General features: G+C 41.0%; 1 protein-coding gene across 2 annotated transcripts in view; it reads right to left on the bottom strand.

Annotated features, from left to right (window-relative positions):
* The window catches only part of LOC118770415 (prickle-like protein 1), a 53,868-nt gene extending 28,378 nt beyond the window's left edge, over window positions 1-25,490 (bottom strand). Inside the window, exon 1 of one of the 2 annotated variants that reach the window (XM_036518065.1) lies at window positions 25,437-25,490. In XM_036518065.1, the coding sequence (XP_036373958.1) occupies window positions 25,437-25,481 (45 nt within the window). In that variant the 5' untranslated portion in view covers window positions 25,482-25,490. Of the gene's footprint in view, window positions 1-7,128; window positions 7,409-25,436 lie in introns of those variants that run through there. The other variant, XM_036518066.1, reaches the window with a different exon arrangement.
* Window positions 25,491-27,999: the final 2,509 nt, after the last annotated feature.

Genomic DNA, 27,999 nt, shown 5'->3' on the forward strand with positions numbered 1-27,999 from the left:
TACAAACCACTACAAACTGTACAGATGGCCAGATATTGGGAATCAGACAGAGTGACATCAGATACTACAGTTTTGGCTATCAGACAGAAGTTCTTTCCTCCTTCTCTTTCTAAGCCAGCACCATGTCCATTGTCCTTACTGTGTCCTTACTGTGGCTCTCCCACATATACAACTTGCAATTACAACATTTAGGGATTCTTCACACTGGGGGCAGTAAAGTGTTCAGGGGGACAAAAGTGGACCCTACTGGTGAGATCTCATAATTAGATCTGCAGAAGAAAAATTCAGGGGATGCTTTGGATTAGCCTGGGCAATGTAATGATGTCCACATGCGGGTCATTAGAGGAGGGGACAGCTTGCCCTTTCATCTGCGCACAGATTCTCCTCGTCTCACATAAGCAACGGCTGTTCCTCTGTAATTACGGGCCCCGGGTACTGGCGCTGGCTACAGCTCCGGCTGCCTCGCAAACACTTAGCTAAATCAAATTCCGCCAGTCCACGTGTACCGAGATGTGTGAATGTCAGTGTTGAAGGCGAAAGAGGTCAAAGTTTCATTACAGAGGCGTCAGTCTTGCAAAATATCTCGAGGCAGAAATGCGCCATGGCCAGATGATTATATTAAAGAATTTTAGCAGGGCAGGAAGATCATCTTTGTGTATCTTATGTAAAAACAACATAAGAAACTGGGGTAATATGTGCGAGAAGGAATCGATTGAGGCAAAGGTCTCTGTGTTCTAAAATAACTTTTCAAATCTTCTGACAGAACTGACGAACGTGAAAACAGCCAATGCTCCTTCCTGAGGACTTAAAATGGGATTCTGGTTCCCAAACAGACCCTCCCAACCATTATGGAGTGACTTTTATCCTCTGAACCATTATGGAGAAACTTTTAATAGTGATCAAGTTAAATCCATCTGACCTGGAGCAATAAACTCATTAGATTTATTCAGTCAGTTAGAATATGCACAAATTCAAGGAAAGAAGTAGTCCACAGATATCATATTGTCACATGCGATTATGTAAATAACACCTTAGTTTTTGAAGGGAACTGGCTCACAATCAAAACTTTCATTTGAAGTGGCATTAAGTATTTAAACATTATCACATTGAAATGTATACTTTGAATGTGTGCATATGTTTCTAATAGTGATATGACTCAAGTGGTCTTTGGACCTAATGTACATAACCTTTTGAGCTTTTTTAGCTGCTGTCAAGCTGTCACCTGACAAATAACACAGTGGACAACTCTGTTACCTAAATGTCCATATGTAATTGTCAAGATAAATCTTCCATAAACCTGGAAGCCTATCAGAGCACTCTGTGAATGGACACATTTCTATGGCTGTTCATGAAGCATTTCAGAAATATCATTTTTTTTCCCCTGTCCACTGATTTCTCAAGTCAGGGAGTATTTTTTTTTTTCAAGTTTCCCCAGATTTCCTCTAGGCTTTCTGTTTTATTGGCTACCAGTGGGGAATGTGCTCTATCCGAGGCTTTGTGACAATATGATGGCAACACAGTGCCTTCTGAATTATTGATTGAAAAGCACTATACAGAAATTCTCCAGCTACACCAGGATATAGTGTTTTCTCTGTTTATACCCACACTCCACGGAAAACAACACTTGAGTTCTATGAGGAACTGTGTGACCTTGTGCAGTGTGTTACTTCTTTGGCTGGTGATTGAAAATGACCACAAGGTTGCTAGAATCAAGCCGCCAAGGCACTCAAAAGACGGTGCAATAAAGGTACAATAAGCATAACCCAAGCCATAGTCCAGACAGCAATGCATGACTATCCTATAACTAACGTGGTCATTTAACTGTAGACCCCAATAAAAATTCCAAAGCTATATTGTGCAGCGGTACAAAAAGTGAATATTGTCATGGCAGTGACATATAGGTAGACTCAGAGCCAGTGAGGCTGCAATAAAAAAAAAATAAACTTTAAAATGGATCTCTCAGGACTGTTTATGGAATATTCTTGTCACTTGCGTTCTGCCATAACATAGTCAAAAGCATTCTGGGCATTTAATTAGGTCACTGCATGACTACACTGTAACTTAGCATTGATAGGTGAATCATTCAGCAACAGTGACATCTGTCCTTACAGTGGAACCAACTTTTCAGTGTAAGATGACATCGCCTACATGCAAAGTGAACATGTATTTTTGCTTAGTTTGCCACTGTACCTAGTCTTGATTGAAGCATTACCATTTTAACTGGCTTTAGAGCTATTAACAATACAAAAACATATATCTGTAGATCTATGTAAGATGTTCCAGCTGAGAGTATTTATGAATTTCAGACCCTTGAAAGACTGTTTGTGAAACAAACAGGACTAATCTACTAGTCCCAAACAAAACAGTAAAATAACTAATTTGCTAGACTACAGTTCACTGATGAAACAGAGGACTGAGAGATCCATATCAGAACATGGCCACATGCTCCACACCTTTCAGGAGAATCCAGGGGCATCTTATCAATGGTTATGTTACTATACACAATATAAGGAATGAGTGAGACGGGTGTAAAACATGTAAATGAGATGGCAGACTCCAACAATGCTACTTTATGATGACAATACAGGGTTAAAAAAAAACTCCAGAGACTGGTTTTAAAAGCTGCATTGCCATCAGGGTGGTCTAATAGCATAGTGGCTAAGGAGCAGGACTTGTAAGCGAAAGGTTGCTGGTTTGATTCCCCACAGGGGCACTGCTGCTGTAACTTTGGGCAAAGTACTAAACCCACAATTGCCTTAGTAATTATCCAGCTGTATAAATGGATAACATTGTAAAAACCTGTAACTGATGTAAGTTGCTCTGGATAATAGCATCTGCTAAATGCCAATAATGTAATTACTCTCAGGATGGAAGAGATCTAGTACACTGCTACACAGTTGAATCAAGTCTGTTTCCTCAGTTGTATATTTAAATGGCATATCAGCTCAGAATTGACAATTACCAGCGATGTCTGACAGGGATAAATCACTGACTACTTTACGAGCTTTTAATAATGATTAGCGTGTGCATGTAACAGGGAGCCAAATTGACTTGCACTGGAAGGCATTGATTACACAATAAATCAGATATCAATGTCACATCTACGTGTACATGTCTTGGCAAAGCTGCAAAGTTTAAAATTAACACCTAATAGGCATTCATATTTGCTTTTTGAGCATCAAGTGCCAGTAGGTTTCCTCCCTTTTCAATAACCATAATAGGTACTTCTATGAAGAACCAACACAGCCGTTTACAGCCAGTCTGTGACCATGGACAGGCAGACCACCATCCTTTAAACAGGCCACACATCATTGAGCTCCCCTCTAGCCAACCACAAAGCGTTTATGGGCGGCCAACGCCGTGCTCTGCAGCCCGTTCACGGCTCTGTTCTGCCCCCACTGCTTCTCGTCTTGGATATAAATGACAGTGTTATTCCAGCAGCCCTGTAACGTGGAGGCTTTCTGCTTTTCCTTTCACGACTTGGCACAGTCCACAACTTCTGGGGATAAAAGGCTGCCAAAGTGTTTGGGTTTAGTGTGATTTACCCAGACATGTATATGATTAATTCCACTGAGCACAAACACTGCTTTGTGTACATTTGCTGCATTGGGGTATTAAATCAACAGAACTACATATATACATGCTGGCACAAGGCTCACATCCTGCTCACTAACACTGTCATAGATGTAGGCTTTAGATACAAGCGCGCGCGCGCACACACACACACACACACACACGCATGCACGCCAAATGCATGTTTCTATTTAAGGTACATATTGGGATTCATTTATTTTCTCTCTTGCCTCTCCTTAGGACTCCTACAAAAGCATTAACTCTCAATAATACTGATCTCACAGAACCATCAGCATTCCCTAGTTGGCATTATCAGAGTGCAGTGTTACATAGCCCGGTGTGCACTGGATTGACTGGTAATATCTGACAACAGCAGTAAGCATATCCATCTTGGAGGAAGACACCACATGAATATTATGACAGATTTGACATTGACACCATTTTGGTTTGCCCTGTACTGCACACAGGTCAAACATTGTTCTATATTCTACAAACACTATCATGATTAGTTCCTTATTCTTCTCTTATTCTGACATACTGCTGATTATATACCACTGCAAAACAAGAACAAATAGATTTAAAAACTTGAAGAAATGTTATTTTTAACCTGAAAAACTTTTGAAGTAGCCATCATATATACAAAGCAGAACTGATCAAAGAGTTTCTTAAATGTTTCCAGAAAGGTGTCCAAGAACACCAAAACAAACCTCAGTTCATATTTCCTCTCTGGAGTAACGTTGTATTTTAATAAAAATGGAAAAGGACATATTTTCTTAACAAAGCTTTAAAGAATGGGCTCTGTTGGTGGCAAAGATCACCTTTCTCATGCTTTTGTCAGTGAATGCCCTGTCATATATCAGTCTTCAAAGCTTACATGGCATTGGTCCTGAATATGCCCTGTCCCTAAAATCCTTCATAAATATGCACAAGTGTCTACCATAAACTTCCCCTCTCCTAGCAAAATCACCGAGTTACCCAAAACAGTTGATTTGCACCTTAGTGAGGTACATTGCAGGGAAATAGTTTTCTTCCGAAACTCAACTCTGCTGTAAAAACACCTTACAAAGCATGCCATGTCTATTAGATCACTTCAGGAGAAACAGAACAATGTTCCAGAGCATTGTGGAAGCTGAGCCAGGGAGGTTTGCTGAGAAAAGGCAGCATATGAAGTAAATCTCTCATTCGCTATCTCGAATTAAATTACAATAAATAAATAAATGCGCATGAAGACAGCACAAATGACCACAGATACTAATAATACATAATTTGTATTACATACTATACATACTGATACTATTTTCCTGGAGTTAAAGCACTTGGCAGGGAAAAAAAAAACTAGACAAATTCCTTTCTTCTGAGATACAGCAAAATGTAACCTTAATGGATAATGTATTAACCCCGAAGATGGTGTTTACATTACTTTATAATTTATACATTCAGTCAGCCCAATTTGGCTGCCTGCCATTTGCTTCAATATGGAGGCAAACAGGTCACCTGACCCCCACTTGGATTGTTCTTGGTGGTTTACCTTTGACTTGCACTGGTAACAGTGCTAAGTGAAGACAAAACTGAATTGCACTGGTTGAGTGAACAGTACAGCACATGTTTACTGAATGACAGAGGGAACTGAACTTGACAATTCAACAGCCAAAGCTGAAAATAAGAACACTCTTCAGTACATTGCATCATGTTGAATAAAAGGCTGGGTCAAAACAATTAAACAAAAAATTACACTGCGATGAAAAAATGAGTATTTTCTTCACAGAGAATATGGAAGAGAGCACATCTATATACAAATTTTCCAGTGACCCGCTCTACAAATCTAGCCACTAGGTGACACCACCACCTTGATTACTGCCATAAATAGTGTATGTTCCACTTCAACCTTCAGATGAGAAATCCATATTTTTCTCAACTGATCCTATAGTACAGTACATTGCTAATGTGTCTGAAATGTAGAAAGAAATAAGAGACTAAATACCTGTCATTTGGAAAAAAGTCCCTCATTATGTAACCAACTCTGTTTCTCTGATTCAGTCAATTTCCAAATGGGAAAAATGCAAAACGTTTTCCTGCATAATGCATTAACAGAACCAATTGCTTTTGTAAAACTCTGAATGTAATTGTGGCCTTTAACTACACTTCTTGGGAGTCTGGGAAATGACCCAGAGTGCCTCACCTTCCCAGCTAATGGGCTTTAAATGTGGCTGCTGGGATCAGCCTTGCACGCTGTTTTTTTCTCCACTCTGCCCCCCAGCTGTGGTCAGAATGACAGATTTCAGGCCAGCCTCAAACCCATAGCCCACCCTGCCCTCTGACCAGACTGCAGGCATGCCGAACAAGCCCCTGAGAGATTACAGGAGCTGGAACGCCTCATGATTGAGTTTGCAGTCCCTTGTCGCTTGGTGAGAGCAAGTACTGTTTGAGAGGTGCGACTCGATAAATGCACTATCCACATCCAGAGGCAAACCCCCGTCCCCCAACTCCAGCCCCGGCTCACTACCTTCATGTAGTGTAAGAGTTAAGAGCAATGGGCTACGGATTTCAGGGTGGGGTCCCATCACCCAGGACAAATCCCTTCACTTTTTAAATGGCAAAAAACCTGTCAAGACTGAATCCATCTTTCTGCCAAGAAAATAATGAGAGGCGGGTCGAAGAGATGCATAGCGCTGAAAGAAGCTAAAAAAATCACTAACCTCTCCCGTGGGATTCACAAAAAGCACTCGGGCTGATAAACGCCGGGGCGTAGTGGATAGCGGAGACTCATCAGCGTTCCGCGCAGCTAGCAGTTGTCAGCTAAGTGACAGCCAACAGCTGAATCCATACACCCGGAGCCCCGTGGAGCTCGGCACTACACACCCGAAATCTTACACCCCACGCCCCTGAGAGAGGGTCTCTACTTTGTTTAATCTTTGCATTAACCGTAGAACAGTAAATTGTTTACTTAAGAAGATCACCCTGATAATACAAATGTAGTATGATTTTTTATTTGTCCATAAACGTTGTCTGTTTACGAGATTTAAAAGCTCTCGGTGTTATATGTAAAATGAATTATGGCATTTAATTAGATGGATTAGGATAGATTCGATTTCTGTCATGGGAAGCGCATTTATACAAACTTTTATAAGACCAACTGGAGGAACAGCCCAATGACAACAGTAAGTATATTTTCATAAAACTAAATGAGGACAATTGTAGCTTTATGTTAATTTTTCACAATATGTTGTTCCTTGGACAGTTTAGACTCAATTCCAAATGTACAGAATACGGACTTTTTCAAGAGCCTCTCTTCTTAATTCAATACTTAGCTTGAAAATACGGCAGACGCAGCGTACGGCTTTAACGATTATAGCATAAACGATACTCAATTTCTACGTCCTGGAGTCAAGCGAATAATTTACAACTGCCAAGACATTTAAATGACAGCACACCAGAGGGTCTATCAAAGGTAAATATAACGCTTGTATTCGTTTTTAAACTGCGTGTTATTTTACGCCATGAGACACATTAACGAAATATATTCACTACTTTACGACAATAAAAAGTTATACTCACCTAAAAGTGATCAAGTGGGTAATGCAAAGTGGCCGGCGTCAGTTATTCCTTTATTTACGAGCAAGAATCACATTTGGTCTCATTGACGATAGTTGCGATGTCCAGAATTCACCGAAAGTGCTGCTGTGTCCTGCTGAAACTACCCCGTCAGAATCGGTAAAGCATCAGTACATGCATTTTTGAGAAAAGACAGGGGGAGAGGATCTTGTCAAAGCTCAAACAGCATAAGTAGCAGCATTGAAGTAAACACACTCCTATAGTGCGTCGCTGGGTAATGGACTCGGAGCTTCATGCACGCTGAAATGACATTACATTACTCCCTGCCTATTGGTTTAAACAAGCAACCCCCACCAACCCTCGAGAGACGGACATTCTTGGCAGTCTGGAAAACATGGAAGGTTTGCCTTTCCTCTTCTCTGCATTTCTAACCTGAAGTTCAGTAAGAGAAAATAAAGCACTGGCATTGGTTTCTGATTAACTAAGTGAACGTTTACGTTTGTTTTCCCGGTATATCAAAGCTCTCGTTCCATATAATCAGATTACACCTCTGATTACGTTCAAAAGAATGCAGTCTGATGTTAAGCGTGCATCGACGGAGGGCGATGGTTAAAAAGATTCTGAAGTGTCCCACCAGTCAGTAAGTATTGGTGTGTAACAACTGCTGAAAAGGAAATCCTTTTGGGGCAGAACTTCATATAAGACAAGAGTCCACGTTCATGTGTCTTTTAAGATACATACCTAACACTTTTAAGTATGCCATTCAAGGGAATGCTCACTGTTATCCATTTGTTACTACTGAAACTAAAGAAAAGCATCAGCAAGGGGACAAATTGTTTGGACTCAGTTGTAAAAGAGGGCAAATCAACAGTCAGAGGCATTGGGTGAAATTCTAGAAATGTAGTATGCTTCTGTGTTTATTGTTTTGCCTGTTGTCAATTTTGTTGCATTTATTGTTATCCACTTAATTGTCTACAAAATGTAACTTTTCATTGATTGGTGTGCATCTGTGATTGTCTGTACATTTCCCCTGTTCATCAATAAAGTACTTTCTCCATAAATGGAGTGTTGCGGTGTTTTTAGACCTCCTAGGTCTCAAGGTCCTTAAGAATACATGTCTACCCTGTAATACCCCATGCCTTCACCTCCTCAAATTTAAGTGACACTTCTATAGAGATCCAGATACAGGGAAACCACTGTATGTTTTGTCACTTTGAGTACTGAATTCCAGTACGCTGAACTGAAAACGTGACCACTATGGTGGCTGAAATTAAGGAAATGTTTAAACAAGTTTTAACACAACACTTCATGAGATTAATCATAAGGACAGTGGACACTGCAGGAGACTTCCTTTCCACTGGCCAGGTCAGGCCCATGGCCTTGTTCATGAGGCACATATATGAGCCACAGTCTGCTCTCTCATAAACTCATCCACATGGATCCGTTAGAAGGCTGTGGGAATAAATCTTTCTATTCATTGACCTACATGATACCTCCGATGTCTCCGAACTGTGACATTTAGACATATGGACAAGTTATTGAACTAAGCACCGCACACATTCATTTACTTTTTCTTCACCTTTTCTCTGTAGCCCCACAGAATAGCTCTTTTAAAGGAAATCGCTTTCCAGGGTGTACTTTGTCTTTTTGTTGCTAACCAGACCCTATAACATTCATCCTATTTACATTGCAGAATAAAAGGTAAACCTATATTCACACATTGAAAGGGGAAGTATAGAGCAGTGCTTTCTTATATTAGACAATGGCTCTGGGTCTTCTTGCATTAAAGTGCACAGAAATCATTGTTAATGAAACAGTTTCAATGGGTTACAGTAGAAAAGGGGATATCAAGCTTGCTTAACTTAACTAACTTTACTTTTTTTTTTCTTTTCAGCTATTATGGTAGACACTTGGGGCCTACTTTGAAAATGATCTCTGTCACAGCCAGATTGATGTAGAATTGGTTGCATTGTGATTGCAGCCGTTTTTAATCCCAGAAATCCTCACATCCATGTAGACATTCACTCACATATGCAATAAAGCTGTGGTCCATGCTGAAACAGATTATACGCTGCATTTTTCAGAAACGGGATCTTTTCATTGAAAGCAACGTGTATCATAAATGTGACAAAGTCGCTATTCCATTTGTGTGACACTTGACCCATAAGCCCCCTTCAGTCTGATGCTGGGCATTCTGACTTGTGTTGACCTGGGTCGTGACCCACTGTCCGTCACATTTCTTCCCAGAGTGAAAGCCTCATAAGTGGGACCAGGTTTGGTAAACCGAAACCTGCCAATCAATGTCCAAGTCATTGGCAGCGGGATTCAACTGTAGGGTTCATAGTACTGAAGGTTTTCACAAACAACAGATGGATCTAGTCAGTGGTCCTTCTTTTTGGCTGTCATTGACTTGAGTTCTGTATCTTTGCTTGGGACAAAGTGGTTTCATGTCACTATCACCCTGGTCCTCCAGACAGGAGCAGAATGCCAGGATAGAATGACCCACTTACCTATAACCCATGATTCCAGTCTGAAGCAAAAACTCTGAGCTATTCCCAGGTATTTTCATCAGAGATATTGCGCATTTCATATTGAAGGATAATCAATCAAAAAAGGACCACTTTACAGTCTAGAAAAAATCAGCCATTCCTGCAGAAACAAAATTGATGCATATATCATACCTGTCATGTTGATTTACATCTGACTGAACTGGTAAAACCAGAGTGTTTAAGCAAACTCTGTCTCTTATCTATCTCTTATCTTTCTTAATATTTATGGCTGTCAGTGGTAAAATGCTCTCAGCAATATAACTGAATCATAAAACAGTGAAAAAAATCATTATGCTTTTTTGCTTTTTTTACATAATTTGTAAAGTCTGCTTTACAAGCAATACCAATTTTTCAAATTCTATTATGTATGCTACAGGAAATGGAACTGTGCCACATATTCCTTTTCTACAATTAAAAGCTAAAACATAATTCTTTAGTCTTTTAAAGCAATATTATTAATAATTTTATACCAGTATCATTGAATCATCCATAAACATAATTTAATAATTGATAAAATTAATGTTTATGTTTCAAATATATTATATACAAATATATTATTTTTAGTTTCAAATACATATTTACTGCTATATAAGCCTGTCATTTTAATTCTAATATTGCCTTGAATACATACATTTTGACATACACTTTTAGGTAGTATAAACGCAGATTATTACATGCTTGTTGAATTGCAATAGAGAATTATGTCACTAAGAACTCCTCCCTCAGTGCTGGGGATGTCAACATCTAGGTCATGTGCTGAAAATGTTATGTGGAATGGCACAGAAAAAAAATTGCTCGCTTTCACAGGAGGAAACTGTGTCATTGGTAGAGTTAGTCAGGTCTGAGATACATTCAAAGCGCAAGTTAAATCTTTAATCCCTATAACAAGATTCACCACTTAGGGCCGTCCCTGCTGTGATAACTCTCAAACAAACCCCCTCTAATTAGACAAGATGCCATATTCTGGAGTACTTCCTGACTTTCTATTCCACTCCGTATAAGCGTAGAGAATGCTTGAGCTTTGTTTTCTTTTATTAACTGAGAGAAAGTTTCCTGAGTAAATCTGGCCACTCTGATAAGCCCTGTTGCTAAACATGCCTCAAAGTCAGTCCAGGAACAATGCAGTATATCTCCTGTTCAGTTATTTAAAAGTTTTGCTCACAAGTCTTTGCCAGCCACGCAGGAAGTGTAAGGGCGTGCATGCTTTAAAAGCTACACACAAAAAAAATGTGTCATGTATAGTAACAGCCAAGTTAAACCACAAGCTTGAACAGGAGTTATGTTACATAGGAAATAGTCCTTTTTACTGTTTTACATTACATTAATCCTGTCAGTTCTCACTTCTGCATGCATCTTAAAAGGACATATGGTAATTCTGACTGTGACACAGAGCTAGAGGACAATGGCAGGCAGGGTAATACAAGTCAGTGAGGGCGCACAAATCAAACCATATTGGTGTAGTGGTGAAAGAGCTGCACTAGTAATACAAAGGTTGCAAGCTGAATTTATCATTCAGTTCCCAGGTATCTGAGCAAAACTGAGCAAGGCATTTGACCTGACTTGCTACATTAAATATCCAGCTGTATAAATGTATAACATGATTAAAAGGTGTTGTGTAGTGTAGCAAATGGTTACAGTACATGTTTGTCATGCTCTCATTTGTCACCATTTGTTTACTGTGTTTGTGTGGCTGTAGTGCATGTATGCCTTTTGTAGGAGTTGCTCTACTTCACTAACTTTTTGTTTCTCAGCGTTGACAAGCTAGTTAATGTTGAATCTCATTGCATTCTGCCAGTGACTGCTTAACTGTTTGGAACTTGGTGAATGTCAGAATACCTCCTGATGTTCTTTCAAGAGAACCAACGGTTTGACTATATAACACAAGTGAAACACAAGAACACATATAGCAATTATAAATACATTTAAATGAAGACATGATGCTGAAATATTTGACTTTGGTGTGTTGAAGGAAGTCATAAAATCCCTTACATGAATATACGCTAATATTCAACATGAAGCACAGGGGAATTCTGAAAAGAAATCCTTTATGCATTCAAACTTCAGAGTGAGGAGGAGAGGGTAGATGGGGAAAAGATGGTAGGATTCATATGAGAGAGAGAGAGAGAGAGAGAGAGAGAGAGAGAGAGAGAGAGAGAGAGAGAGAGAGAGAGAGAGAGAGAGAGAGAGAGAGAGAGAGAGAGAACAAGCAACCAGAGCTGAGCGATGTGAGCCAGCCACCGGCCCTGTTACACAAGTCACCTGGCTTTTCTCCATGCTCAAACACAAGCCAATTAGGACTGACTCCTGAAAGCCGAAAGGCCTGCACTCTCAGCCAGTTTGCATTGTCTGTTGTTAGAGACGTCGGTGGGGAATGACACATTTGCAGACGCACCGAGAACTAAAAGGGTGTCCAGTCTTTTTCAAGTGCGTAGAAGGTAGCCGAATTCCAATTCTCGTTCACTAGTGAAAAAGATGTACTATAAAATGTTCATATTCGTTCTCAGTCCTTCTCTGTTCTTTTAAAAAGTTTATTAGCATCTGAAAATGCTGTGTTATGGATCACATTAGTACAGGATGTTTGCAAGACAGGGTACCTTTTGCAACTTTTCTCTTGCTTTCACACCGTAAACCACACTGTAATAATCTCGAGCAGTCAGCCCACAGATGTAGCGTCCGTCTTGTCTACATTTCATATTTAAAGCGGAGCTTCACCCCTGTGTCCAGAACACGTGGAACGCCGGCGTCTCCATGGCAGTGGCCTCTGGGCTGGTCTGTCGGCGGGGGGTTGCCGTGTGAGTGGAAGTGCTTGATGGCAGCCCAGCTCCTGAGTCAGGCTGTGGAATGTCACAGAGCCCTCCAGGGGCTGGGCAGCCAGTGAGAAGGGGGTGAGGGGGGGGTCAGTGGGGGTGGGGGTGGGGTGGAGACCAGGAAAAACAGCCTACCACCACGCCGTGCTCACAGTCCTAACTGGCTGAGAGCGAATCGTTCTGACAAGTCACCTGAAATTAATGGTTTTCCCTGCTATTTTAACCACTGTACGCAATAAGACCGCAGTGTATTCCCAGGAATGCACGGAACAGCACCCCTGAAAGTTAACTAAAATATTTTCCGATGGCGATGTTTAACTTTGGACTTCAAGTAGGCTGAAGGAAGTATATTCAATCAGTATCTGATCTCAAAGGGATGTATGGGAATTTTTTTTTTTTTTTTTGGGGGGGGGGGGGGGGGGGTAAAAAGGAAAATAAAATGTGAGCCAAATGGTACAGAGTGGAGAACAGACAGATGTGATTGGTGTTTTGACAATTTCCTCAGTGAAATGTGTTTGGTTGGTTGGCATGATAATGATGTTACACATGGCAGGACAATGAACAGAAGTACTGTACACACACTCACACACACACACACACACACCCACCACCACTAACCACTAATAGTCACACTTTAAATGATGAGTGTTTCAGTCATGTGATTACCTGTAAATGCTATATTTGTCGATAAACAGGTACTGGAAGCTGTGGAGCACTGAGAGACCGTACACACGTCAGCACACATGAATAATTCATGCAATTCGGTGCATTTTAGATTAAAGCCTCATAAAAAAACTGGTCTGGGCTGCCACTTGCGCGTTCACAGATTTCCTGTCATTTCACAGATTTCCTTGCGTCACTCCTACCTCATTTTGCCAGCTTTTTATTTTCTGCTTGTGATTTTTGTTGTCCTTGCTGCGACTGTGAAAAGGATGGCGAGCAACTGAGGTGTCAGCCGGAGGTCAGTCAATGCTTGCCGTCCGTGCAGATCACATCGGAAGGCCTCTAGCCCATGCCTGGGGCAGCTCTATGGTACTCTGTGCCTGCAAGAAGGATTCAACGCAGTCTGGTATGTGACCAAGTCTAAAAATGATCTTCCCCACAAAAAGACTGGTGGCGCTGAGAAAGCCAGCCTATAACACATTGCGACATTCCAAAACACGTGCTTTCAAGGTTAAATTAGGTTTGCCTCAAACGCTTGTTTTGCTTCTGTGCTTTCTTGCAGAGATTTACCTCATTGGGGTAAATTCTAGCCGGATCGTCAACAACAAACGAGGAAAAAACAAGGAAATTATAACAGCTTATTAATGATTTTTTTGCAGCAATTATGGTTCATGACTCATGGTTTGTCTGAAATTTGTCTGGAGAGGCCAACTGAGACCCTTTGTGCACGGCACAGTCTCCAGGCCAGTGTTCTGCAGTCTGTGAGATAGCCCAGCAGAAACACACCACACGGTTCAGATTCCTTCTGTTGCAGAGATAGGAGGTGTTAAAAGAGCTGCTTGATGTCAGCTGACCGTAGGAACCAGGTTGTTCTAAATCAGCCACTTTGCTTTGTGTTTTGTTCCCCCCCTCTCCTCAGCTGCAGACTGAGTTTTCGCCCAAGCCTTTGTTCGCTGCCCACGCCAAACCTCGGGACAGGGTGTTCAGTTTCTGTGTCACAGTTTGTCAGCCGTGGAATCGCGTCACTTTGACGCGCCATGCTCACGGCCGCCCAGGTTTTCACGAGAGCCATGTGAACACCTCACACATTTCACCACACGCCTGTCCACTGGGAAGGAAGCTGTTAAGGATCGCTTTGTGAGAGGAGGGAATTCATCCACAGTGAGGGACGGTGTGAAAGGAGTTTGCTCTTCATTGGTATCAGATGTCTTTACATCAGATGATTTACATCTTTGTCTCGCTGTGAAGCACTGGAATTTTGGGAAATATAAACGACAGGATGACTTTATTACTTCATGTCCAAATGACAATTTAATGTGGCATTTTGAGGCTAGAAGCTCAACAGCTCTTTCCATCTGACAAACAGCTCAATAAAAACCACACATAAAAGATATTAACATTAAGATGAACTCTGTGGATATCCAAACCCAATGCTGTACAAAATTCATCACCTTTTTTCTTGCTTAATATTTTCAATAGATCAATAATAGTAATATGAACTGTTCAAATATACAATATACAATTCTTCACATCCGTGCCGTAAAACATGACCCTCATACTGACTTAAGGCAATTCACAAATTCTTGAATTTCACATTAGTAAGCAGCACTGTTCACCTTTCTCAAAAAATTTAGATACATGTTTTAAGTTTAAATGCTTTTCATGTCAGTAGCAGTATGCTGTAATACAGAGCAGAAATTTAATCGGAGTTGCTAGAATTCTATGGTTGAGCTGCTTTGGAAAATACCATAAACAGCTTTGTTACGGCACAAAAAATGTTTAAACCGCAGCAGAGAACTGGGGTGTTTCATGGTACCATTCCCTGCAGCGGGCACAATACTTAAAGACTTGTATATAATGGTCACAGAACCAAATAAATGGATTTACTGTGCAGTGTTGACCTCCTTTATATAAATTCAAGTCATACTTATTTCACAGAGCAGTACCATGGTTTAGCAATCTTAAACCAGAGAAATCTGCCTTTCTATGCTGTACATTGTTTCATGAGTCTACGCAGTGGGTCTATATATTGAGATCTGTTCCTTGGGCACGTGCCACTGAGAGTCTGTCTACACCTCTTGAAGGACGAAGGGCTGAAAAAGCACTCAAGACCCAGCCCCCACCCCAAAGGAATCTGTCTACTCCTGATCCTCCTGGCTGAGAGCCAGTCCAGAACATGTGCTCCACAAAGTCTGTTCGTCTCCTATGCTGGGCTCCCCGCGTACAGGTAGTGCTGCCAAGTGGCCCCAGACCGCTGCTGGGGCCAGCGGCACTCTCCTATAAACCTCCCATAAACAGATCTTTATCAGCCTTTCACTCCTTGTTCAAACTCGCCTCCTTCGTCTTATTCCCCACATGTGACTTCACAGATAACGCCATGAAGGGTGTGAATAAATGTGAATTGTTGCACTTTTAGTTTATCTAACTTTGTTCTTAATAATGTTTTAATCAGACACACCAGTTAGCGAGACCATACAAACCCACTATATGATACAGCATGGACCAGCACATCAGAGTAGAATTGTGTAAATTTATCATAATTTATCCAAAGTCCAATTGTTTTTATCACTTTCATAACATACCAAAGGTATAAATACGTGCAACAACAGCAGTGACAATTAAATTCAAATGAGTGAGGCGTATGTAATTTCAGACATCATCTCACCAATGAAATGTACGCGACTGAAATATAATTTATATACACTCTCCATCTGAAGTGTGTGGTGTGGAATTTCACTTTTGAGGTTACAGATACTGATGAGACTGGAGGAGTCTGAGGAGAGATACTTATCTTACCTCCTCTTAAACATGATTCATCTACAGAGCCACATTTCCAAGCAGGCTTTCCCAAGGTAGATGTGTGTTATGGAGCATTGTGCAAATTCCATCCTCTAAAAGCAACCTGCCCACTGCGGCCTCAAGAAAAGACAATCAAAGGATGTCACAGGCCTGCTCTCTCACACGGATGCACAACCAAAGAGCAAGGGAAGGAATCTACTAATATCTGAGAATATGCGAGAATATCTTTTAAACAGCACTCGGCCCTGTTCATGCCTTGCCATCTGATAACCATGTTTATCTCCAAACCATTTCATTTTACAGAGTGAGTTATCTCTAATTGGAAATGAACCAAAGCGTCTGGGTGACACATTTTCAGCGCCGCGCTAATGGCCAGATGTGTTCTGCTGCAGAGTGAGGGGCTTATGACTGCGGGTGGCGCACATCAGGGTGGCGTATCCCATCATGCCACTCTCACTAGCTGCGAGAATGTTGGCTGGTGGCACGGTGGTCCCAGCGCTGTCCAATCCCGGGGCGTGTGCCATGTCTATCCCTCCCTGTAGTGCAATCCCAGGGCTCACTCATCACTGCCATAGACAATCGATAAGCATTCATTCATGAATAGATTTTTGGCTGGGTCAGTAACAGCAAGCAGGCTCTGACTGCTTTTTAACAAATCCAAATGTCCTGGATGCACCTACCAGTGAGTTTCCTTGTGGTCTATCCATACATCAGAGACATTATTGTGGAAGTTAACTGCTAAATGACAGCTTTGGACATATGTGTGTGGGATTTAAAATGTGCTTTAATATGTCTGATAGGTATGAAAGGTTACCTTTTTAATGCCCCTCATATTGTCTGTGTCAGCCTGACCTTGGTGAAGGTTCTCTGTGGCTTATCCGCACACTCCCTGGTTTGCATCTGTTTGTCCTTGCCATCAGAACTGGTATGCGGGCCAGTAATCAATCACAGAGGTGACATGGCCCCCAAAGATCAGATGGCTGGAAGAGGAGGTGGTGGGGGGGAATACAAAAACAGCCATAACAAATGAATCGTTGTTTTCACTTGCATTTCATGTACTTTCATGAACCGTATCTCCATAAATCCTGCTCTGTGGAATGGCCGTCCTCATTTAAGGCCATTTCAAAAGATACTATTAAGTGTCTCTTTGGAGGTCCTTTGGAGTGTGTACTGCATTAAGATGCAAATACAGGAACTCCTCCATCTACAGCTGACTCACCTCATTGTCCAGATCATATGCAAAGACTACATGCGGCTCACGGTCAGCCGACCTCATTATCATATTTATGAATCATTCAACAGAGCTGAAAGAATGAGAGCCGGTGTCCACAATCTGAGAATGATTTAGGAACAAACAGATGAAGGTTGTGGCTGTATTACTTTAATACAACCAAATAAATCACTATGTACTGTATACATTGGATGGATGCATGCACCCTCCTTTACAGCCAGGGTAGCATTTAAACCTGTGATCTATGTGATAAAGTATTCAAAGAAATCAAACACCTAAGACCTTTGAATTTCAGTGAGTGTGTGTGAAACAGTGTGATAGACTGTGACTCCCAGCAGTTTATGCTTTGAAATCATTTACAATGTGCTCGAAAGCCCGTCTGAGAAGACAAAGTCATCGTCGCTTTGACGGTATAACATGACATCTATGTATGTATCCCCATCAGCTGATTTCTTTGTCATTTCCCGGGAAGCTTTTCCCCCTTAAAAGCCCCCATCAATCACATTAAAACAACACATCCTCCCTGCGTCAGTCAGCCACTCTCTAGGCCACGGTGGGATCCTGAAACTCGCTGAAACGGACGGTAGCGGGGGGGGGGGGCGAGACCCGAGTCGCCTCTGGCGACGGGCACTTGAGACACTCGGCCCCTTTCTCCGGCAACAATCAGAACCTTTTCACTGGAGAGATCAGGACGTATCAGTCACAGGGGGGGAATGTTCTGTCAGCGGCACAATGCGAGGCCGTTTAAATCTGCGCCTCAAAAATTACATACAAAACCTTGTGAGAAACAGGTTGGGTAACTGAATCCTGTCCTCATTCACCTTGGCTGTCTTTTCATGTCAACTGCTTTCCTCTCTGTGGTTAGAAGCCACATGAAACAAACAGAAGGCCTAACAAGGTTTGTCTGGGAAGATATAAACGTGGATGTATATTTCAATATCAGACCACACTCATTGAACTGGTTTATATTTAGACGGGTTTATTCAAGTGTGGAATCCCACAACAACTTAAGTACCAGCAAGCTTTCCACAAGGCCATTTAAAACATATACAAAGAGCAGCACAAAGCCAAAAGAAGAGGTTCTCAGAATAGAGGCTATCTAGCACAGGAGCTGAGTAAACAGTCTGGTGCCAGCCCCATATTACTGGCATGATACTCATCCTCATCAGCCCCTTACTTAAAACAAACATCTCAGAAACAGCCACCTGTATTACAGCTCTATCCATCTTCTTAGGCAAATATTGTATCATGTTTGAAGTGAATGAAGGGCTCTTCACATCAGCAAATGTCAGTCTGATCCACCTCAGTATGGATCACAGTCCTGGAACTGAAAGGAATGGCTTACTTAACCAAGTCCACATCTGCACTGATCAGATCACAGCCAGGCTGTCTGGCCCAGTTATGGTTACACCTTGTTTTCTGTGGTGCATTTTAACAAATTCCAGAACTCATGGTGTAAAATGTGTTATATGTACTCCAAAATACTACATTTAATTAGTGACAATATTTGACAAATATAGTGTGGACACTTAAAAACTGTCAAATATATTTGATGTTTTTTCTTATACACAGACTTTTAGATATATAGTATTTTAAGAGTCAAAGAAAAATATAAAATATTTCCTCCAATTGATCTGAAGACTGATAAATTTAACAAATGCATTCATTTATATCTTTCATTGTCACATTCTCCTTTTATAAAGGTTATAAAGGTTATATAAGGACACAAGACGAATGAAGTGGTGAGCATCTGAATGGGAACAAAGCCTTTAAATTATGTAAATATTTTAATATAAATGTGTCCAGTGGACCGACAATTCCTCCGAGATTCTGAAAATACATGCAGAATAATATTAAGATTATAAGAAAGATTATGAACATTTTCAGGGCAATGCACTCTGAGACCATTTAAGCATACTGCATTCTTAAATATTTGCAAAAATAAAAAGTTTTACAGTATCCTCAAGGCTGAATGGCTGAATAAAGGATATCAAAATGCCCCCAAGCCAAGTTCGATATTAATTAGCAGGTGATAGCACTTCTGCTTACAAAAGTGGCTATGAACAACAACAGCAGCAGTATAGTTACTTTTAAATGAGCAGGGTGATTCATTACTTCTAAATGCACCGCAGTATAATTCATATCATGTACAGCATTTCTGACTGAAGTGCCTACCAGCTCAGCATAAATCAGGTAGAGCCAATTGCCTTATGCCACTCAGGTGAGAAAGAGATCAGCCCTGGTCTCTGAAGCATCCCTGGAGGAATCCCCTCCCAAACAGGGACCCTGTCCCATATGTAGTGAACATGTCTCCCAGCCTGCAGGGTCTCAGCGCCAGCTGTGGCCCCGGGTCTCCCACGTCCACGCAAAGGTGGCGCCGCGCAGCTGGGACCTGGAGCCAGAGGTCAGCTGGGAGATCCGTCTCCTCCGATGCAGCAGCAGCAGCACAGTGCCACAGACATCTGCCATCCTGGACACCTCCCACCCTACTGCTAACAGCTGAGCCTTTCTGTTCTGCTCCGCTCCTCATGGGGGCTCTTAGGAGGAGAAGAGGCCCACTCTATCGATCACATACAAGACCTCACTTTGGAGTTATCCATTATTTTTTTTTAGATTCCAAGGTGCTTGCATCCCTTTGTCATGTTAAAGATGTCCAAGTATAATGAAGGGGAATGTGCTTTTGATTAGTGATTAGTCTGTCTTATTGAGAACATGTGATTCCGAATTGGCGTGCAGAGAGAACGAACAGAAACATATGGGGGCTGATCGGTCTTGATGTGCTCTCACTGTGCTGCTATGGCGGAACTCCTCTGTTTCCAAACAGGCCCCTTAAGGGATGCGGCGGCCAGGTGGAAATGGATTTGGACATTTAATAGATGATGAGGAACATGGATCCAATGCCACAAATGAGTAATGACGGGGGAGACATTCTCAGGAGCAGTTTGCCATGCAAACCCGCAGAAGAGAAATTCCCTGAGGCATTGATGCACGTAGCTCTATTTTAATATCCAAGAAATATTCTAAATGCAAAACACACTCTGTACCCAGCTTTGTGTTTTCTGGGCAATAATAATGTAGTGTTCAGGCTCTAGTCAGTGCCTTGACAGATATCCCTCAAAGCTCTGATGTATCTGCACACAACAATCACTGCACCTACTCCTCTGTACTAATTCTTTCATTCTGTTACACTCTCTGGGGAGGAAGGAAAAAGCTTTATTTCTTTAATTTTTTTTGCGTTGTTCTTGAATCTACAACTGAATCTAGATTTCGCTGTATTGCCGTAAAGGGATTTAAATCAGTTATATGACCTGACTTGATTTCAGTTAAAGCGGAACTATTAGCTCAATTTTATCAGAAGTAACAATTGCTTTAAATGTCATATGAATGCAGATTTCCAGAGCAGATGAAATAAAATGAGCTCTGCCCTGTCTGAATTAAAGGGTTAAAAAATAGCTGCAAATCTCAGGAACATCATCTGGGAAAGTTTTGTTCTAGAAATATGCATTTACGTCTAACTGCAGTCAGACATTTTAGCTGGGCAAGGAACCGTGCAGCACTAAGTCCATCAGGGCACGAAACAGCAGCACTTAGGCGGGCGTGTCAGATTTCCACATCTTCTGACGGCATCATTCAACATCTGCACAAATATGTAAACAGGACAATTGCCAAGACTAACGGGGAAACGTGCAGAGAACCTAATCTCCCCTTGCTTCGTTGTCCGAGAACACAGGGCTAAAAAACACAATGGACGCCGTACTCCATTTATTTTACATGCAAGAAACTCAAAATTCAATCAATAGCAGGCGATGGCAGGCTCCATCTGGAGCGGATTCTTTTATTTTTGGACATCTTTGCACAACTCATTCTGTTACTGTGGAAAACACTCATGGAAGACCGTCTCATATGGTTTCACTTTGGGATATATCTTATGCATGCACTTTATAAAAACTCCCTCTTTCCACCTCTCTTGTGTGCAGCACGGCCTTCTCCTGAAGTCACAACAGCACAGTTCACGGCAAGGCTGAACTTTATGCTATTAATTCAGAAGGGAACTTTATCACCCGGCTCGACACTGAGACAATCCACGCCAGCTTTGATTTACATGGTATAGGGGGTAATGACTCGCACACAATGTACTACACACAAATAAAACATCTAGCTGCTTTTAAACTAATTTGTGAAGACAAAAAAAGTCATAATGATGGTTTATGTTATCATCACAACATGAAAGGGAAACATCTCATTTTAAAAGACAGAGCGTGTTTATTGGAACTTGCAGTTCTCAGTCATGATTGCTTAAAACGCCCACCCGTGAAACCTGGAAGGAAATGGAAGTGAAGGCGGTGCAGGCTTCACGATATTCCATTTGTTACCGCCACTCACTCCGCTAGCAGAAAAGTCACAGCAGGGGCTCAGGCGTGTGCTCCCGGAAGAGAAGAAAGCCATTTGTCTGGATATGTTTTAATAATATGAGGGGATTTGCTGTGTGTAAGTTATAGTGACTGTCGGGATGGGCCCACTCACATCCCAGGACAGTATCAATGATGAGTAAACAGCATCAGCTGGTGGGTAAATTCTCATCTACCAGACACCACTGGTCCAGGGTTATTCCCAGCTATGAGAGCGGTATCTGTCCTCAGTTGACGAGTGCCCGAAAGCCCTGCTTTTCCTGGTTCTGAAGCTCAGAGCCAGTGGGAACTTGTCACAGACAACACTTTGTATCATAAGGGTAATATCAATGGGTCCTTCTTTGATTCCTATTTTGGCAATTCCTTTTGGGGGGGAGCACTATCTGATGCCTTGGTGCCATGGTTACTCGACGTGTTCCTGTTATAAATGACTCAGCATTACAGCACACAGTATGCGCCCTGGACAGCAACCACACACCAGGCTTTCAGGTTTAGCTGTGCCAAGCTCTCAGGAAAACTAAAAGCTAAGATATCATGGTTTGTGAGGAGATGTGAAAGCTCCCAGAATGCACATTAGCTGCAGTAGTACAGAATCATGAGTTCTAATGACAAAATACCACAAACATCATCAATTTCCTCCTTGATTACACATTTTCTTCCAGAGTGAGACTTAATGAGTTATGTGAACAATACTGCCAGTCCCCAAGTTACGTAATGGAACCATTCCACAACTAAGATTTTGCACTTAAGCCATACACTCACATAAATAAACCTACCAGCATTATGTTAGTGTGCGACACATTAATGCCACAACTCTTATTTTTTTACTCTTTGTTTACCTCATAAATACAGTAAGTGCTGTGTACACTACACATCTTATATTTTTCTTACATATTTTTATTCATTGTTACCTCATTTTTTTCCTTTTTTTAAGGGGCTTATGTGAAGTTGAATTTACATATGCCAAGCAATACGTGCACCGGGGAACACTGGGGAAATGGTATTCTCTAACTCTCACTAATGCAATTTCAATTCCATTTCTACACATCTAACTTATACATACCATTGAGTTTTATTTAACATCATGTTTCCAGCAGAATGGGCTCTCAGACAGAAACTCGTGAAATTTGTTCCATTGTTTGTCATATGATCAAGACAGTGCCAACTGCATAACAAAAATAGAAAGGAGAATTTTACATATTATTTTAAAAAACATTTATGCTCTTTAATGCATTGTCCGCATTTGTTCTTATCCAGCAAACTGAGAACTAACAAAACCTTGCCAGCAACATACAAATAAGCTCAATGACATCTTAAAGTCAATGTGTTAGGGAGATGTGACAGTGAAGGTTTTTAAAATGAGTGGATGAGAACAAGAAGGAAGACAATAAAGTTACGTTTTACAAATGGATAAATGGCCGCACACTCTGTTAAATGAGCAGCATGTCAAAGGCCAGACTTCCTCATAAATCAAGGATGATTCATGAAAGAGTGCAGCATATATAAGAAACCCTCCAAAACTCCCAAACTAAAGCTAATCAAAAAAAAATCCACATTTTCCACATCCACATATTTTTTTTCCACATGCCTATTTGTCCCCTATTTTGACAAACCCTCTAGGTTCTATCCTGTCTGGCAGTGTTAGGTGCTTGGCTTCTGTCTCTGGATCAGATCAGGCTTCTGGGGTCCCTGTTCGTTTCAGTTTGTTTTCATTCCCTCCTTCACTACATGAACAAAAATGTGTTTTTTCAAGCAACAGCATTCCAGAGAGAGTGGCCTTTCTCTCACACACACCTGGACTGAGGCTGCTCATTTGATACCCTGCTCTGGCATTTATCTCTAGTCTTTATTTTTCATATTAATAATATTGTTCAGTGCGGGATTGAAAAACATAAGTGTTTTGACAATCAGGGGGACAGGACTATGTCAAACACCTGTACCCTGACCTGTATTTATCAACATTATAATTTGTTTTGGCTAAAGAGCAGTTTCAATTAGAACAGAGTTTTATAGGTTGATTAATGTCCTTGACTCAATCAACCTGCTTCTTTGTTCATACTGCACAAGGAGGTTTAAACTCTAGTTGTACTATAGTACAATGCAAGCCAATACATTAATATCACCCATAAGTCTTGAATACATTCTTTTCAGAGATTATGCATTATTGTATATAGAGTGTTAATTTATCTATATGCTACATATTAAATATTTCTAGTGTGATGTGCAAGAAATGTTATCAGATATTACTGCAATACCCATGCATGTTCTGTCTGCTTTGGTGACAATCACCCTATTTTGTAACAACCAGTAAGTCATCAAGCTTCCTCTGACTCATTTCCACAGCATTTTAATGAGAAACACTCAGCGCCTTAACACAGGAAATGCAAAGTCATATTAATTAAAATGAGAAATATGACTTCAGATTGAAACAATCAATTCACAGCATCGCCTCTGATTTCATCTGATGCCAAAATATTTGTGGTTGCTCAAGCAAGGATTATAAATCACAATCTTAATATTTATTGTTGAGCAGTTGTTCATGGTTGAACAAAATGTGATGTGTCAGAACTCTTGTTGGTGAAATAAACCTTGGCTGAACGTTCTCAGCTTGCAGCAAAATGTTCAGAATCAATCTGAGCATAGTGTGCTTTGTCCTCGGGCAAAATTTAAGCAACTGTTCCAATGAAATACACAAATAAAAAGTTTTATAAAACATGAAAAAATGTAGCACTTATATTTAGTAAGGATGTAGACTATTGACCCTAGATTGAATTTGCCCTTAGTGTAGAAAATAGAAAATTCTTGCAAAGTGCTTGAATACATATTATAACTTTTCTACAAAATATGCAAGTGCATTACAAGTATGGCTGTCACATTACCAGATTTGACAATAACGTTCAGGTCATAATTGCTATTCAGTATGACCATGGTGAACATCTTCTAGCTTTCCAGAAACTGAATTGCAGCTTGGTGGGTGTTCATTGCAGTTATTATCATATCTTATAAACCCCTGATGCACTATAACTAACAACTATACGTTGTTGAGTCAAACTCTTCTGGGTTATTATATGGGGTAAATTGTGGCTTCAGTTTTACTATACATTCAAGGAAGTAACTGTGGCCATTTAGGTACAACATTATAATTATGCTTGGCTATTCAGATTTAGTTTTTACAAAAGCCTAATTAACATTTAAATTTACATGTAAAGCTCAAAGGAACATGATGAAGCTGTCACATCTCCTACCTACATTGTGTGGGCATGTCCTCATTACTGAAGGTGCACATTCAGCTTTCAAAACATGTCAGCATAACACTGTTTTAGCGGACTGCCCGCATCCAGCCATGACATCACTGGCGTCAGAGTAGGCAGAATTCACACCCATATCCTCCTCTGTGCACCTCGAGCGTGCATGCACCCCTATGAGAGTAATAATCAGAGTCTCTGAGTCCAGCCAGAGAAACAGAGAGAGAGGGAGAGGAATTCTGGGCACTATGCAGGCTGATGATCACATGGGCAGGCCATGTTTCCAAACAGCTCAGCTATCCCATGGGTGTGCTCACTGCCTGAGCTTTCCTGGAGGAGCCTTCTTGAGTATAGCTGGAGCAGTAGCATAGAGTCCCATGAAACCTGTTTGCTGGAAACCTCAATTCATTGAATTTACCTTCAAATTTTGGCATTCTGGGGCTGGCCAAAGCTCATGAGGTAAATGAGTAATTGAGTATTAGACTGCTGAAATTACATTACATGATTTATTTGCTCAGAAAACACTCATCTACGCACAGCATTCAATGTACATATTACCTATGTAAACAACTGGATATTTCCTGAGGCAACTCTGATTAAGCACTTACCTTGAGTAAAACGGTAGCAGCAGAAGTAGCAGTGGAGTAAAACATCACAGCGCAGAGAATACGCCACACAAACAGTACCATTTCACAGGCAAATAGTGAAAACTGCGTCACTTTCAAACAGCATCTTTTCTTCACTCAAAGCCCTCAAAGTCTCCATTGGACGTCTGGGTTAGCCCTCCCGCTGATTTGGCCCGGAAACTCACGGCTTTATCCCAGAGAAGATCTCTTTCAACTTTTTTAAAGGGCACCCAACAAGACGTGCTTTGAGTAACCTGCTGTCATTGCTGTATCATACTTCCCCTACCTTTATGGGAGGAAATAGATGAAATCTATTATCTTTACCGGAGCCCAGCCCATATTTTTCCAATTTTATGAAATTATTGTTTACAGAGGGGCAATGACTCAGTGAAAAGGCAGGGTTTTTTGTTATTATTTAGAACATCAAGTTTAAAAAAAAAAAATCAAGAGAAAGGGAACACACAGAGGCCATTCAATATTCCAATTGGACTGATATGTGGCTATTTGCAAAAGGGAGATAAGCTACAAGCAACCAGTACTCAACACAGCCATTTAGACATGCCATCTAACATAATAGCAGAGCCTTTGATGTAGCTGTGGTATGTTTATGAACTGAATTTGTACAAGGACTGCTGGTTTTTTTTTTTTTTTTAACTCATTAACAGGATTATTATTATTATTTAATTTATGTATTTTTGCCTTGGAATGATTGCTCAGTGAACATTGAAGTTAAAGCCAATTAAGCAGCAGGGAAAAAGATTAAGACCATGCAGACTTTGGTTTGGAGGGTCCACATTGTTTACTGCCAAGTAAAGCAGTACGGATGAAAGAGGAACAAGATCATTTGAACACTGGACAAATAGGTTTTTGCACTACGTGGAACTACCGATTTTTCTCCATCTCCAAATCAAAGTGCTCTTCATGAGACATGAACTCTAGTGATACACATTTCACATCAATGAATTGACACCAAAGAGTGGAATCATAAATCACTTGTTGCTTATTACTGCATTTAATAAAGCCATCGTACAGTGCAAAGCAAAGAACTCCCCCTTCTCATCTGAATCCTATAAAAAATTGATTCATGCAAGGTAAGCATTTTATGCAGCTTTGTGCTGGTGTGGCACAGATGTTCGGCACACTGAAATTAATTTATTGTTTTGTCACTGATTTTTGAAAGTGGAATGTGCTATAATGTGTATATTGGGATAAGAACGTGCAGAAAGTGGCTGTGTTCACAGTTTTTTTTTTTTTTTAAATAGATTGAGAAGGTTTGGCATTGTAATTCAAAAAAAGAAAGGAACCCTCCTCTTATCTCTTATGCTGGGTGATAGTCAGTCTTTCCAGTCTAGCCCAATGCAGCTGTTCAGTCTGTGACAATGACAAGTAATAAGAGGCCTGGGAAGGAGGGGGGGGGGGGTTCAGGGATCATATCAACAGCAAACTTAAACAGAAGCAGTGTGTGTATAGTTACCTTCCTGAAACTGAAAACTGAAATAGCATGAGAGCAATATCTTAATTTCTGGATCTGAATTGCACTTCCAAATGAGAGAAAAGCTATCATTATTGTCCATAAATGGCTGCTAATTGATCTTTTTTTCCCCTCTCATGAGCTTTGGTGAACTCTTAATGCTAAACAAACAAAAATGATGACTTCCACTATCTTTAAAAATTAACAAACAAACATTCCAGTAAAAACTGCATTCAAATGACTTGAGTCTTTCCTATAAGCCTTTGCTAATCTAGCACAAGTAACCACACATAAAAGAGACTCACTGCTGGGCTGTTCTGTTACGTGTTCCCGCTGAGGACTGAGATGATGTGTATTGAGTGATGGTTCGGTGGTAATGGCTGATTGTGTGTTTACATGTCTCTCTGCCCCTGGGCTCTGCCTCTGCTCCCAGCTGGGACCTGCTCCCGGGGCCGTGAGGTTCAGCGGGGAGCAAAACCCAGTGGCTCGGGGTCATAGGTCAGCCCCAAGGGAGACGAACGCCACAGCTGAGGTGCTGAGAAGCCATGGGGAGATGTGGAGAAATGGAAGACGACTTCATCATTCAGACGCTCCTCTAGCCAAAAATAAGTCTGGCTGCAGGATGCTGGGATAAGGAACACCTTATGAGATGGGGACAGAGGGTCTGTGACCCAGTGGAGAACTACGGGTGCAGCCACAGTGTTGTAGGTCAAATTACCATGAGACACTGCCTCATCACCACTGAGAAATACTCTTCATCTGAAGTGCATGATTGAAAAATACTTCTCTATAAAAAGTTAATCTGTAAAATGTGATCTATGCAAGTTGCCCTTATGAGGGTGTCTACTACACAAATAAATGACAATAAAAGGAGGATCATTCTGAGTTGATTATCTTATTACTTTGATGTAATTTTCTGGACTGGCCAAGAGACAGTATAATACATACCTCGCCTGACAAATTATCCCTTTTCTATACCACTACCATGCCATCAACAACACTGGAATAAACAAGCAGGCAATAAAATGCATAAATTGCAGGTCTTAAAGGGCAAATGGTAAAAGGGTAATTAGG

Source organism: Megalops cyprinoides, chromosome 23 (assembly GCF_013368585.1).
Source record: "Megalops cyprinoides isolate fMegCyp1 chromosome 23, fMegCyp1.pri, whole genome shotgun sequence".
Lineage (NCBI taxonomy): Eukaryota > Metazoa > Chordata > Actinopteri > Elopiformes > Megalopidae > Megalops > Megalops cyprinoides.